Raw genomic sequence first — 15,130 nt, 5'->3', positions numbered from 1 at the left:
TCTTTTTAGAATTCAGAAGAATTGCTTTAATTTTTAACAGAGTGCTGATTCAGTTTGCTGGTTAGTAATAAAGTAGAGCCTACTAACATTAAATACAATATTTTAAGTATAGGTCTTGAAATAACTATATGATGTAGTTCAGTGGTTTGATTCTCATTTAATACAGGGCCAGCAGTCATCTTATAAGACTCAATTTTAAAAGAAAAATGTTTATAATTATATATATTTGTAGGTGTGTGGGTGTATGTTTACTTATGCGAAATTTATACTAACTACTGGCCATTTCATAAAATTCTTATTATAAGGTAAAAATTGCTATCTATGCTATCTACCTTATAAAGGTTTCAAGAATTCTCTGTTCTTTTAAGCTTTATGTTGAAATAATTCTAGATGTATAGAAAAGTTAGAAAAGAGTGCAGAGTTCCTCTATATTCTTAACCCACCCTTCCCTAATGTTGACCTCTTACATAAAAATAATACAATTTTTAAAACTAAGAAATCAGCATTTGTTCAGTAATATAAACTAAAGTGCAGTCTTTGGTTTTTGTTTGTTTGTTTTTTTTTTTTTTAATCATTTTTTCTGCTGATGTCTTCCCTTTTCAGTTGCCCACATTGCATTCTGTTGTCATGTCTCCTTAGTCTCCTATAATAATATGTGATAGTTTTAGTTTTTCCTTGTCTTACTTAACTTTAAAAACCTTTGAAGAGTACTGGTCAATTATTTTGTAGAGTATACTTCAGTTTGGATTTGTCTAATGATTTCTGATTATTAGATTGAGTTTATGCATTTTTGCCAAGAATATCACAGATGGGATGTGCATTTCTCAGTGTGTCACATCAGGATATGATATTAACATATACATAATTACCAGTGATGTTAACCTTGATCTCTTGATTAAGGTGGTGCCTGCCACATTTCTCCACTGTGAAATTATGGCTTTTTATTTTGTTACTAATAAATATCTTGGAGAAATGTTTAGAGAATCTGTAAATATCCTGTTTCCTTCAAAATAACTCACTAATTTTAGCATCTTTTGATTCATCTAGACTTTGGTAAGTATTACTCTGATAGTCTACAGAAAGACAGAATTTATTAAATTCTTACTGAGAATTTAATACTACTCTTCCACATATTTGTTCAGTTTTTCTTTTTGTCAAAATGACCTCCTGAGTTTTTATCTTACTATTGGTCTGTATATAGTCCATTATCATTGTGTATTGTTCTGCTCAAGTTGTTCAGCTTTGAATATTAGGAGCTTTTTTACATTAAAAAAATCTGTGTTACTTAAGATAGGAAACTTCCCTTGTTTTTATCCCTTTCTCCCCACACATTCTTTTTTTGGGAGTGCAAAAATTCTCAGAAAAATACAGAAATGACAACTCCAGATTACCTGTATCATTAAAGATAGCAAGCTTATAAAATAAAACATCTGCAAAGAAACCATATCTTTCTGCAATTAGAAATAAATACTTGACTTTATAAAAGCACAGTAATGTAATTGAAAGTTGTTGCAAGTACTGTTTTGTCCAGTGTTTATTGCAGGGGGATTGGATTTTTAGGAGTTGACTCCTCCATACCAGAAGTGAGAACCTGTAAACTACTTTTTAATATCCAAACTGTTTTCATTGTATTATTATTATTTAAACAATCAGCATATTTTCAAAAATTCTTTAATACTCTAATACTACTTTTAATTCAACAGGATTATCTTCAAGGAAAGTGGTTTTAAATACAAGTGGCCTATACTATAATATAGAGCTTCTGAACTTTGGACAGGTAATTATCCTGACTACAACAAGGATTTGATTTTACTTTACTGTTTAGATAAACAAATAAATAAATTTTTGCTTTTTGTTTTTGTGGTCAAACTCTATTAGATATACCAAGCTTTTAAAATCAACGTGATAAGCAAGTGCTCAGGAGTCAAAGGTAATTGTATTTTCTGAAAACTATGTAGAAAATAGTATTGACAGTTGAAGAGTCAATAAGTCTTCACTTGAATTTTCTGTCATACTTCTTCATGTCTTTTTCTTTCATATATTTTAATATGAAGTAAAAAAAAAAAGAGAAAAGATGTTTATATTTTCCAAGGATTTAGCATACACCCTTTCTTAACAGTAAATTATCTTCATGTTTCAGTATGTCTTTATGCCTTATTATAGTAGTAATTCAGATTTGGCTGCTTAATATTTTTCCAGTCTCTTAGTATTGTCTATATGCTTTAATACCTCTTATAATGAATGCATTTAAGAATTCATAATTTCTTATGCCGTGTAACCATTACTGATTTTTTTGTTATGAACTGGACAGTTGTGTAATTTGTTTGGTATTATAGTAGCTTGTGTAAAAGTTAGGGTAAAATATGGTGAATAATACATCTTTCCTTTGTGTTTTAACAGAAGAAATAACTAGTATCTATAAACTTCATATTCCCTGGTCTTATGAAGATTCACTAACCATTGCACAGTATGTAGAATTTACTTTAAACTTTGGTGGCTTTAATAAAATAGATATTCTGCATAGTTTAGTTTTTTTTAATCATATGAATTATGAAAGTGCCTCTTATTAAAATGCTTATAGTCTTTATGTAGCATCATGCCTCAATTTAATGTTAAATTAATTGTATCTATTTATATATCTAATTTAATGTATTAAAATAACTGTCTTATTAAATGACATAGAACTTAAACCTTAGTAGCTTGAAACATGAACACCTTTCCACACTCCTTCAATTCCTGAGTCGTAGAGAAGGAATGTTCAAACAATGGTAATGTGACTGAAAAGTGCTCATCTGTATTAATGTGTCTGTCATCTGGCTTCCTCTACATTATTTCATTGTATTGTGGTGAGGACTGACTTAGCTATGGCTAAGTCAAGTACCAGCATGTTGTACTTGAGTATTGATATTTAAGTTATCTCTTCAGGGTCCCATCTAACACAGAAATTTCTCTGAAACTTCATATTGCTCAACCAGAAAATGACAGCCATGTGGCACTATTAAAAATGTACACATCTTCAGATTGTCAGTATGAGGTAAGTTGCATATTTGTATAATCTTTAAGATCTAGTTATAGAGTAACATAGAAATTGTTTTATATTAATTGCAGATACATGGTAGTGTGGAAGTGAATAAATATAAGATGTAGACTTTTGAAATATGTTAATATTTTTCCTGTTTGCAATACCTCAGTATTTCCTTAGCTGGATCATTTGAAAATATATGTATCTTGTAAAGTAATAGAAAAATAAAACAAAAATTAAAACTGCAGATTAACCTTCTAAATTTGAATGCCCAAAGTTCAGACTTGTAAATTGAAGAATCAGCTTCAATTGGAAGCTGACATGGCTTTAGTATTGTAATTGACATGATGTTTATTGGTTTTTAACTTTACCAGATTAGCTTAAGGATCTTCTTTTCATTGACTTAAGCTCTGTCAAGCCATTTATATGTGTAATTTAATACCTATTATGTTTGTTACCAAAGTCACTTTCTCCTAAAAGAAGAAAAATAGAATATTCATTTATTTGTAGATTTCATGACCAAGTGAGAACATACCAGGTTCCAAGGATTCCACATTTAAGGGGTTAAAACACACATTTTAATGGTAGTACATCACAGGCTTCTGGTACATGGCTTATTTCTACTCAGCTTCAAGCTAAGTTGTTGAATTCTTTATTAGAACTTTCTTAAGGTGAGCTAGAATACATATTTTCAAAGTAATACAATCTATTCCCACAACTAAATTTTATTTGGACCTGTATTATGGATTATTCTGTATTTCATAGAACTTATGGATGCTTTGATATCTTACATTTCTAACAATAAAGTATCTTGCAGGGCTATGATTTTAAACTTGCATGTTTATGTTTCTAATACTGAAGTGATAGTAAGAATTGTGCTGTCAGTTTGACTCCAAATACTGCGTGCTTTCAAAATATCCATGATTTTGTCAATTACATATTTTCACCAAGGTCAGATGTGGACAAAACATTCATAATTTCCCTAAGGAAGATTTATCTCCTTTTCCCAGACTTCTTAATTTTCTTTAAAAAATGATTATTTATGGTAGAACTAATAAGGATGAATATTTTATTTTATGGTAGGATTATTAAGGTTTAATTTCTTTTTCAAATGTTATTTTGGCTTAAATTCTTTTAACCAGCATGATCTGTTAATAGCATTCTGGTTAATTAAATAATCTAGTTAGTAAACAGTTAGCATACATACCATAGCGTTGCTCTAATTGTTGAAGAATTAGAACACTGGAAAATACACTCAATGATGAAACTACATTTTGTTCAACTTTAAAGGTGGTTCAGAAGATTCTTCAAGATCTCTTGTGCTGTTAGGTTTATTACTATAGAAATTATTATACTTAGAGATGTGTAGAAATACATGGTTTAATAAAATTGAACTAGAAGAATCCAGGGTCAATAACCTCTTTTTAAATAACTGTTTTAAACTAGGTGACCGTTAAGACATCCTTTTCACAAATACTTGGACAGGTAAGAGAGATTTCAGTTGCTTGATTATTTATTGCCTTGTGAGTAGATATCATAAGGATTATAATCTTTTTCTGTAAAATCAGTAACTTAACAGACTACAATCTCTGGCTGCTGCCACTGCTTTAGCTACTTGTTTCTTCTTTCTCCTTTTTTCTTCATTCTTCCACTTTAATAAAATCTAAAAACCATTCTTGACCTTCAGTCCAGAGTTGGCCAACTCTTACTCTAAGGTGATCCTTTCATATTTGATCTGTCCTAAAAATAAGGGCTGATACCTGATTCTCAAACAAATTAATATATTTGCCTAAATGAATGTCATGTTAAGACTTTCATATTTGTCATACTATGCTATAATTCATAGTACAATAAAGTAGGGTTTGTCATTTAAGTGAACACTTTCAAAGAACTTTTTATATTGTGAATGCTCAGTTTGTAAAAGCTAAAACTAAATTTTATTAAAGATAAATGTTAAAGTTAATTTGCAAATAATGTTACAAAAGTAAGTAGGCAATAGAACTATAGATATTATTATTCAGTAGCATTATAATTTGCAGAATTGTGTAACCTGGACATAAATAAGTTAATATTGATTAGACAGGAAAATTATATGATTTTAAAATTCAGTAAAATTTTATTGTAGCTTTTATTTTTTGACTAGTTGTGTTTTGCAATACAAGCATAGTAGAATTTTTTCCTTTTTTTAAAGTTATAATACTGTAATTATAAAAATCACAAATAAAAATTAAATTAGGAACATTTTATATGCATTATCTCATTTGATCCTTACAATCACTTAGAGCTATATTATAACTATTGTTAAATTTGTGAACATAAATAAATTCTGAGTAAATACATAAAAAATGTGAGACAGACATCATTACCCTGTGTACATGTATGAATACATGAATGATATGAATCTACATTGTGTACAACCATAAAACGAAATGATGAACCCCATTTGTGTACAATGAATCAAAATGCAGTCTGTAAAAAAATAAAAGCTAAGTGAAAAATAATAATAATAAAAAAGTGTACTAAATTATAAAGGGAACATTAAATGTTAGTATAAGTTGAAAAATAGCATCGAGGGTGGTTGGTATTCTAAAAAGTTAAAGGGCATTGAAGAAAAATTATTGCTTGTGATAGAGGGGATGAGTTCATGCCTTTATATTTTTAGCATGTCCAGAAGGCATGTTACTGTGCACAGTGGTTTATGGTGAAGATAACACATGCTCTCTTATGCTTATCATCCCCGTGGCCCATAATTCAAATTAGTTACACAAAAAGTCAAGTTAACTTGGTATGCTGTAACTAAGCATGATTGTATACCAAAAAAAGACACACTATTTTTATTTAGATGTAGAAATCTTCCTAAAAAGCAAGGAAGCACTGGTTACACAGGATCAGAAGAAGGTACTTCTTAAATTAAGTGTCAAAGAACGGCAGTTGAATCCTAAAATTACTGAAAAATATAACATGTTCTTCCTTCTTGCTTGTTTAAAATTTCATTTTGTGGTTGGTAGAATAATGACTTTAAGTTGTCTAATATATCTTATTCTTTTTTTAACAGTGCATATTATTTAAAAACAATGTTGCTGATATAGTCACAGGAAACTGAGCAAAGGAAATAGAGAGAGACCACTTGGGAGACTATTTAACCTTTAAATAATTTTTCACAAAATTGTTTCTGGGAAAATAAAGAGAAAAAAATACATTCGTGTTTTTTAATCTATTCTTAGGAAGAAAGAGGACAAAAACGTAAATTGGAAGTTACTTTGCCAAGCAAATTTCATAAACTCTAGTAAATCATTTCAGTGTAGGAAGGAAAACCAGTGTTGCTTAATATTTATATGTTAACAGAAACTGAAATCTGGATTTTTTTAGGTGAAATCTTTTAATTTTCTTCAATGTTGTTATCTAATTCAAAGTTTAAAGAAATATCGTGCTAAATACTAAGCCAAATGAAGCAGCTCTACAGTTTGACTATAGCCCATGAAGGCCAGTTTATGATTGTTGATTTAGTCACACCTTATGTACACAGCTGTATCCATAGCCCAGGAGAATACTTATTACTTATAACAAGTACCTTTGTCAATAAGAAAAATTATATGTTTAATATATAAATATTAACATATACTCTGTGCCAGATTTGTCCCAGAATTCTAAAGACAGTTAAGGGTGTTAATGGTTAATAATCACAGCTTATATTTTCAGTCTCTTAACCGTGTGCCAGTTACTATTCCAGATGTTTTAAACAGATGCAAACACTTTTAAGCCTTACACTTCTATGAGATAAATGATGTTTATCTCATTTTACTGATGAGGTCATAGAAAGATAGGGCAAAGTAACTTGCCCAATGACACAAAACTAGTGACAGAAAGCTAGAATCTAAATCTGGAGGTCTGGCTCATGAGCCTACTAGCCTGTTTAATGTTGATAATTTAATTATGCTATATGTTTCTTAGTGTATCATTATCAGGCAGTGAGTTTCATTTAGCAATAGATAGAAAAATGGACTTTTCCCTTTTTTTTAACTTTCCTTTCCTTCCACCTGAAGCTTATAAACTATAAATCCTGAGTGTAGGATGCAAATTTTTTGAATTTTTCTAATCTTTTTTCAACCTGGGAGTCCATGAAGGGACTTAAAGTAGACCCTGAACTTTCTGAAATTTTTTGCAACATATTGGGTAATCTTGTACTTTCATAGATTTATTTCATCAGATTACCAAGGGAGTTGATACATATTCTAAAAAATTCTGTGGATTAAGATCATGCTGAATTTTCTTTAAAAATTTAATGTTAAAAAACAAAGAACTTAACATTTTTGTTTTTATTATAGATATGTTTTATACAGATTAGATCAACTGACTTGAGGCACTGTAACATAATGATTATGAACTTTATGAGTTTAAATTATGGTTTTACTGAATTTCCAAGATAATGAAGACCATTAAAGGTTAATAATTATAACTAATGTTATCTTATAGTTATCATGAAAGTTAATATTTTAAATGCTTTACACAATGAGCATGTTTAATCTTAATAATCGCCTGTAAGTACTATTATTTTTTCCTATCTTACTGATAAGCACATAGAGAAGGGGGAAGTAACTTACCCTTGGCATTTGTAATTGTGCAAGGTAGTTGGGCTCCTCATGCCTAGATTTCTTCACCTATAAAATAGGGAAAAGAACTACCTGAAAGGATTTGGGGGAGGAAGATATGAGATAATATATATAAAGATGTTTAGTATCATGCCTGGAACATAGTAAATGCTTGATAAACATGCTTTGAAGAAAAGGTTTTAGCATATACCAGTCAATTATGCCTTTGAAAAATTAAGATATTTTTATGCTCTATGTTATTAGCATTTATTTTACTTAGAGTTTTTGATACTTGTTACTGGAAATACCTTTGTGGCCATGTCAGAAAAACTATAAAGAATAAACTTTTTGTGTGTGCTTAAAAATTTTTTTATTTTGTGTTAAAGTCCATTTATTTCATTAACATGAATATTCAAAAATTGTCCATTTGATTTACCTGTTTTCTAGGTAGTTAGATTTCATGGTGGAGCTCTTCCTGCTTACGTTATATCTAGTATCCTTCTTGCTTATGGAGGACAGTTATACTCTCTTTTCTCAACAGGTAAAAATGTTTATAATTTTTAAAGTTGTTTTGTTATGAACATTAGTGGAACAACTATTAGTTCCATGTGTACATTTAATTCAATTATGTTGAATTAGGAAATATAATAAGGAAGTTTTTAGAAATAGTCGAATAGTAGTAGATACTGCTGTTCTTGGAAACTAAAATAGTGTGTGATTTATTTTATTTTATTTTACTTCTATTAACCACCAATTCCAAACTAGTTTGGGGCAACTAGTCTAGAGACCTCCAGTTTCTGGTTCTGAGGTCTGCAATTTACTAATATTCTCTTAGCCTCTCACTTTTGTATAACTTTTTAATGAAAAAAATAAATTTGAGTCTGAACATTTAACTTTTTAAAATAAGTGAATTTGCATATAATAATAATCATATAATATTTTTTCAGTATTTATGTATTAAAAAGGAACAAAAATAATCACATACACATAAAAATTAATGCCCTAATATTATGAAATGATTTGTTTAAAAAGTGTAAACAGTTTCCAAATAAGATTCATACATTACCATTTATCACTTAAGTTTAAACTTAAGTTCCTTAAGTTCTAGGTTCTGTCTTCTGTGTATTTTTATTTCTCCCTTATAATTTATTGAACACAACTGTGTTTGTGCTTTTGTGTGTCTCACAGTTTGAATTTTGCTGATTACACTCCTATGGTATAGTCGATCATATTTTTCTAACTGCTGTATTTTTTATAAATTGGTAATTGAGCTAGGCATGGTGGCACCTCACGTAATCCCAGTGACTCTGGAGACTGAGGCAGGAGGATCACAATTTCAAGACCAGTGTCCGCAATTTAGTGAGACCCTGCCTCTAAATAAAAAGGCTGGGGATGTAGCGCAGTGGTAGAGCACCCCTGAGTTCAATTCACAGTACTGAAAATAAATAAATAAATTGGTAATTAGAACTATGGGCTTGACAACACTTCTTGTTGCTGCTCCTGTTACAGTTTTATATACATTTTAAATAATTTTTATTGGTTCATTATAATTGTATGTAATAGGATTCATCTTGATATAATTGTATGTGCACATAACAGTTGGTCAATTTTATTCCCCAGTACTGCCTTCCTCCCTCCCCCGGTCTCCTTCCTATATCCTGTTGGTCTTCCTCCTATTTTCATGAAACACGCCCCCACACACACATTTTTTCCCCCCTCTATTTTCTACATGTTAGAGAAAACATATGATCCTCCACTTTTTGAGTCTGGCTTATTTTACTTAACACAATGCTTTCAAGTTCCATACATTTTCCTGCAAATGACATAATCTCTTTAATCTTATTTTTCTCTACAGCTGAATAAAATTGTACTGTGTATATATATCACATATTCTTTATCCATTCGTTTGTTGATGACACGTAAGCTAATTCCATAACTTAGCTATTGTGAATTGCACTGCTATAAAATGTATGCGTGTATCATTGTAGTATTCTGATTTTAATTCTTTTGGATAAAGAAGAGCGATCCATATCCATGGGTCATATAGTAGTTCCATTCCTACTCTTTTGAGAAACCTCCATACTGATTTCCATAGTGTTTGAACTAATTTACAATCCCATCAACAGTGTATAAGTGTTCTTTTTCCCCACACTGTCACTGGCATTTATTATTATTTGTTTTATTGATTATTGCCATTTCACCTGGAGTGACATGAAATCTCAATGTAGTTTTTTAGCTAGCTTCTTTTTTTTTTTTTTTTTTTTTTTTTTTTTTTTTTTTTTTGGTAGCAGGGATTGAACTTGGGGGCACTAAGCAACATCTCCAGCCCTGTTTTGTACTTTCTGTAGAGATACAGTCTCACTAAGTTGCTTAGGGCCTCCATAAGTTGCTGAGGCTCGCTTGAGGATCCTGAGACATGCGCCACTGCACCTGGCTCAAGGTAGTTTTGATTTGTGTTTCCCTGATTGCTAAAGATGTTGAACGTTTTTTCATATTTTTGGTGGCCATTTATTTGTATTTCTTCTTTTGACAAGTGTCTGTTTGTGTGCCCATTGATTGGGTTGTTTTTTTGGTGTTTTTTTGTTTTGTTTTGTTTTTGTTTTTTGCACGGTGCTGGGGATCGAACCCAAGGACTTGTGCTTGCAATGCAAGCACTCTACCAACTGAGCCTTTTTGGTGGTTTTTGAGTTCTTTATATATTGCCAATATTAATCCTCAATTGAAAGAGTGACTGGCAAAGAATTTCCCCCATTCTGTAGACTCTCTCATCATACTCTTGTTCCCTTGGCTATGCAGAAGCTTCTTAATTTGATGAAATCCCATTTATTCTTATAATTATTTCCTGTGCTTTAGGAGTCCTATTGTTGCCTGTCCCTGTATGTTAAGAGCAGTGACACTATGTTTTCTTCTAGCCGTTGCAGAGTTTCTGGTCTAATTCCTAGATTTTTGATCCACTTTGAGTTCACTTTTGTGCGGGTGAAAGACAGGAATCTAGTTTCATTCTTATACATATGGATATCCAGTTTTGCCTGTACCATTTGTGAAAAAGTCTCTTTTCTCCAACATATGCTTTTAGCATCTTTGTTCAGGAGTGTACACTTCTATTAGTATCCTCCCTCATTTTCCCTTCCTCCTTTCTTATTTTACCTCCCTTCTTTCCTTCCTTTCCTCTTTATGGTCCAGTGCATCATAGCTACTTTTTCACCCTACATTTGGCTAAAGAAGACAGAATATTCATGACTCATGTCTCCCAAGTTCTTAAGAAGCTGGCGAATCCTCTAAGGTTTAAGACATCACCAAGAAAATTCCTTGTTTATTTTTACACTTTATACCTTTATACCTGAAGCTTCTTCCTTCTTAAGGACCTCTTCAGATGCAGAGCCTCATCGAAGGCACATTGTTCTCCATTTTATTTCTGGAGACTTATGTCATACCAAACACACAGTATACATTTAGTAAACTAGTCTGTATCAGCAATATCATTTAGGTCCTGGCACACTGAATAGAATAATTGAGATTTTAATGAAAGAACTATTTCAAAGGTTTGTGTAGAATTGAGGAAAACTACCAAGAGATGATAAAGTAGAAGCTAGAAAAAAAAAGGAAACCTAAGAGACCTGTTTGAGTGAGCAGTATTACTAGAACTGCAGCCTTGGGTATAGGAACATGCAGTACTACCAACCTGTGGCACAGCAGGGAAAAAGATAGGGAAATAAATTCTCTAACCCTATTTCTTCCTACTCTCTAAGAATCTACTAGAACCTCTCATTCACTTAACCTAACAAGCTAGAAGCCTGTCCCTAAAAGCAAGCCTCCCAAAGTGAATGGATCTGGAGAGGCAGATGTAGGATAAGTGGATAAAAACCCTCCTTAGAATAATTAGAACAGTTTCCTGAGAGCTTAATCTTTGTTTTGTTGGGCTTGGAGTGATAAAGGGAAGCAGGAAAAAAGAGTGGGACCAAAATATGAAAAGTATGTAAAATATGTAAAAACATATAAAAATAGTAGTCCCTAAATCACTTTCACCATATCCATCTTTCCAAATCCTATAGCTACTTAATACCTTTCAGTTACTTTTATATAACTTCAGGTTTGCATTCCATGCTCATTTATACCTGAGTTAAAGTATATTCCAGGAATGCCTATAATCCAGTTGCGGGGATGGAAAGTGAGGCAGGAGGATCACAAGTTTGAGGCCAGTCTCAGCAACTTAGCAAGGCCCTGTCGTAATAAGGCCTGGGGCTGCAGTTCAATGGTAGAGCACCCCTGGGTTCAATCCCTAGTACCAGGAGGGAAGAGTGGGGGAGGAGGAGGGAGAGAGATTATTCTGGTGATATGAGATCAACCAGACTTGAATGTAAAATCTGTTCTGTTTTGTTTGGGTTTCCCTCCCACTAAGGTGGCGAATCAAACCCGAGGACCTCACACTCATTAGGCTAGTACTGAATTACAACCCCAGTCTGTCTGTCAGGTTTTGAAAGTCTGAAAGAGAGGCCTCATACTTCTTAATTTCAGCAGACTCGATAATGGATTCCTAAACATACTGACTTCACAAATAGATTGCCCAGAAACTCCAGGATATTTGATTTTACTTATTCTGGAATATTTAAGTATGAGAATATGTTTTAAACCAATTAAAGAGATACTTCTACACCAAGAGTATATACGAAAATTCACCTACTGGACTGGGAATATAGCTCAGTGATAGGGCATTTGCCAAGCATACATGAAGCTCTGGATTCAATCCACAGCATCACCAAAAAAATAAATAATAATAATAATAATAATAATCACCTATAGCTCATACTCACTAGAATGACTATAGTAAGAAAAATAATACCAAGTATTAACAAGGATATTGAGAAATTGAAACCCTCGTAAACTTCTGGTGGGAATGTAAAATGGAATAGCTTCTTTGGAAAACAGTCTGACAATTCCTCAAATGGTTACCAGAGTTATTTATATAACTCAGCATCTCCATTCCTAGAATAGGCCTGAGAGAAATGAAAGTATACATTCATATAAACACTTTACACAAATGCTTATAGAGTATTTTATTCATACTACCTAAAATGTGGAACTAATTTAAATGAATATTAATAAAAATGGTATGTCTATAGTGATATTATTCATTAATAAAAAAGTGAAGTACTGATACATGTTACAACATAGATGAAGCTTGAAAAATGCTAAGTGAATGAAGCCAGTGACAAAGGACCACACATTATATGATTCTATTTATATAAAATATTCAGAATAGGCATATATATAATGAAAGTACATTAGTGGTTACTTAAGGATGCAAGGTTTAAGGATGGTAGTTTTTAAGGGGAACAAGGTTTCTTTTGGGGAATAATGACAATGCTTTTAAGACTGATGACAGAAACCCAATATTGAGTATACTAAAAGAATCATTGAATTGTGGAGACTTTACATGGAGGAGTGTATGGTATGAGGATTAATCTCAATAAATCTGTTTTTAAAAGTCACCTGTGAAGAATTGTGAACATACAGGAGATGAAACTATAACTTTGAGTTCCTAAATTTATTTAACAAATTACTGTTCTCTAAGTACCATTGAATTAACAGTAATTTTAGTTTTCCAAAAAGAGTTTCTGATAGTAGCAAAGTTCCTTGCTTTTCTGTCCTAAAATATGCTGCTCTTGACAATGCAAAATATATTTCATAATTACTGTGAATTCTGTGATGCATGTAATTTTTTTTAAATCACAGGTTATTGCTTAGAATATGCTACCATATTGGATAAAGAAGCCAAACCATACAAAGTTGATCCCTTTGTAATTATGATTAAGTTTCTTTTGGGGTAAGTTTTATTTTATTATCTATGGTAATTTTTTAAATTTTATTTTATGTAAAAATATGTTTGATTCTATAATGCAGTATAAAATTTCATACAAATTTGGCAGTTGACTGGTTTCATTGGATGGGTATTTTTCTTTTAGGAAAGGGCTTAATCAATATATCTACATTTATTTCAGTAGTATAGTCATTCCAAAAGTAATTATCAAACTTATCAATCTTAGACTGTAACTACAACACTACTTTAAGGTTTGCAAATGGATATGTATGGTCCATAATCTTTGGGTATCCCAGATTGACTATTATAGGGTATTGATGAAATAGTGCTTCTGATCATTTTCTCTTCTTATAGAAACTATGTTTTCGAACTCTTGATTACAGTTGACATTACTTTCTTAATTTATTCACATTTTTTTATTTTTTGTTTAAGAATCATTAGTCATTACAACTAACTGTTGACTTTTTAACTTAAAAAAAGAAGCATGATGAATACATTGCTTCATATAGAAATCAAGAGAGCACTAAATCTGTGTTGAGAGTCAGTACTCATACTTGCTGATAGGTAGATTCACGTGGGAGATAAATTGACTTGTTTCATCAGAGACTTCTGGCTTGTTTTTCAGGATAAATTTATAAGTTGAGAATCATAGAACATTAAGGAAGCTAGAGAATGGTCAAACACCTCAAACATGAAATCCTGGAATGTTAGTTATTGGAGGTGTTTATTCATTGTTTTGCTTTCATTTTGTTTTCTTTTGTTCACAGGTATAAATGGTTTAAGGAATTATGGGACTTATTATTATTACCAGAATTAGATGCCATTGTTCTAACTAGTCAGAGTATGTGTTTCCCCCTTGTATCTTTGATTCTCTTTCTATTTGGAACATGTACTGCCTACTGGAGTGGCCTACTGTCTTCTGCATCTGTGAGACTCCTTTCCTCATTATGGCTAACTTTGAAAAGGTAAAATGAATGACTCAAAGCTTTCCTACTTCTCTTAATTAGAATCACTAAACTATTTTCTAAGAAAAGATGTATAACTAGCAAAAGCATGAGTAGTGTTCCAAATTGTGCCTTTGTCAAGGCTCATCATTTATTGCAAATTAAATACCACCTTGGATATTGACCTTAGTGCCAAGAATTAGTCAAAAAACTTGACAAACTTCATTGTTGTAAATCTCTCAGAAGGTATTATTTCTCTGCAGTGCCTTTTTCTTTCTTTCTTTTTTTTTTTTTTTTTTTTTAAACTGGGATTGAACTCAGGGGGACTTAATCACTGAGCCACATTCCCAGCACTATTTTGTATTTCATTTAGAGACAGAGTCTCACTGAGTTGCTTAGTGCCTCCCTTTTGCTGAAGCTGGCTTTGGACTTGAGATCCTCCTGCCTGCTTTTATATATGCTCAGATAATGAAACCTGAGGACAAGAAATTCCAATCACTATATTCAGCATCCTATTAGATGAAATGTATAAAACCTCCAAGGACACTGCCTAGAATTACATTGAAGACCCAAAGACAAGGTTTCAATCTGAAGTTACTGGTAGACTTTTCTGAAACACCAATCTAATTTCTGTTGCCACTTCTCCATACCAGACACGTTATCTGATTTACTGTCATGAAAAATGGAGTTTCCCGTGTGGTGCTTCTTACTTTGCCTTCTGAGGTGCTTCTGGCAGGGGTTTCTGATGATAACACCA

General features: G+C 31.8%; 1 protein-coding gene across 1 annotated transcript in view; it reads left to right on the top strand.

Annotated features, from left to right (window-relative positions):
• The window catches only part of Pgap1 (post-GPI attachment to proteins inositol deacylase 1), a 76,032-nt gene that overhangs the window by 47,294 nt on the left and 13,608 nt on the right, over positions 1–15,130 (top strand). The window contains exons 15-22 of the mRNA XM_047544779.1: positions 1,704–1,777; positions 1,879–1,930; positions 2,401–2,467; positions 2,926–3,034; positions 4,469–4,507; positions 8,059–8,152; positions 13,345–13,435; positions 14,197–14,394. Of these exons, the coding sequence (XP_047400735.1) occupies positions 1,704–1,777; positions 1,879–1,930; positions 2,401–2,467; positions 2,926–3,034; positions 4,469–4,507; positions 8,059–8,152; positions 13,345–13,435; positions 14,197–14,394 (724 nt within the window). The remainder of the gene's footprint in view (positions 1–1,703; positions 1,778–1,878; positions 1,931–2,400; positions 2,468–2,925; positions 3,035–4,468; positions 4,508–8,058; positions 8,153–13,344; positions 13,436–14,196; positions 14,395–15,130) is intronic.

This window comes from Sciurus carolinensis, chromosome 3 (genome assembly GCF_902686445.1).
Source record: "Sciurus carolinensis chromosome 3, mSciCar1.2, whole genome shotgun sequence".
Classification (NCBI taxonomy): domain Eukaryota; kingdom Metazoa; phylum Chordata; class Mammalia; order Rodentia; family Sciuridae; genus Sciurus; species Sciurus carolinensis.
The sequence above is the reverse complement of the archived record's forward strand: the minus strand, read 5'-3'. Positions and strand labels throughout refer to the sequence as shown.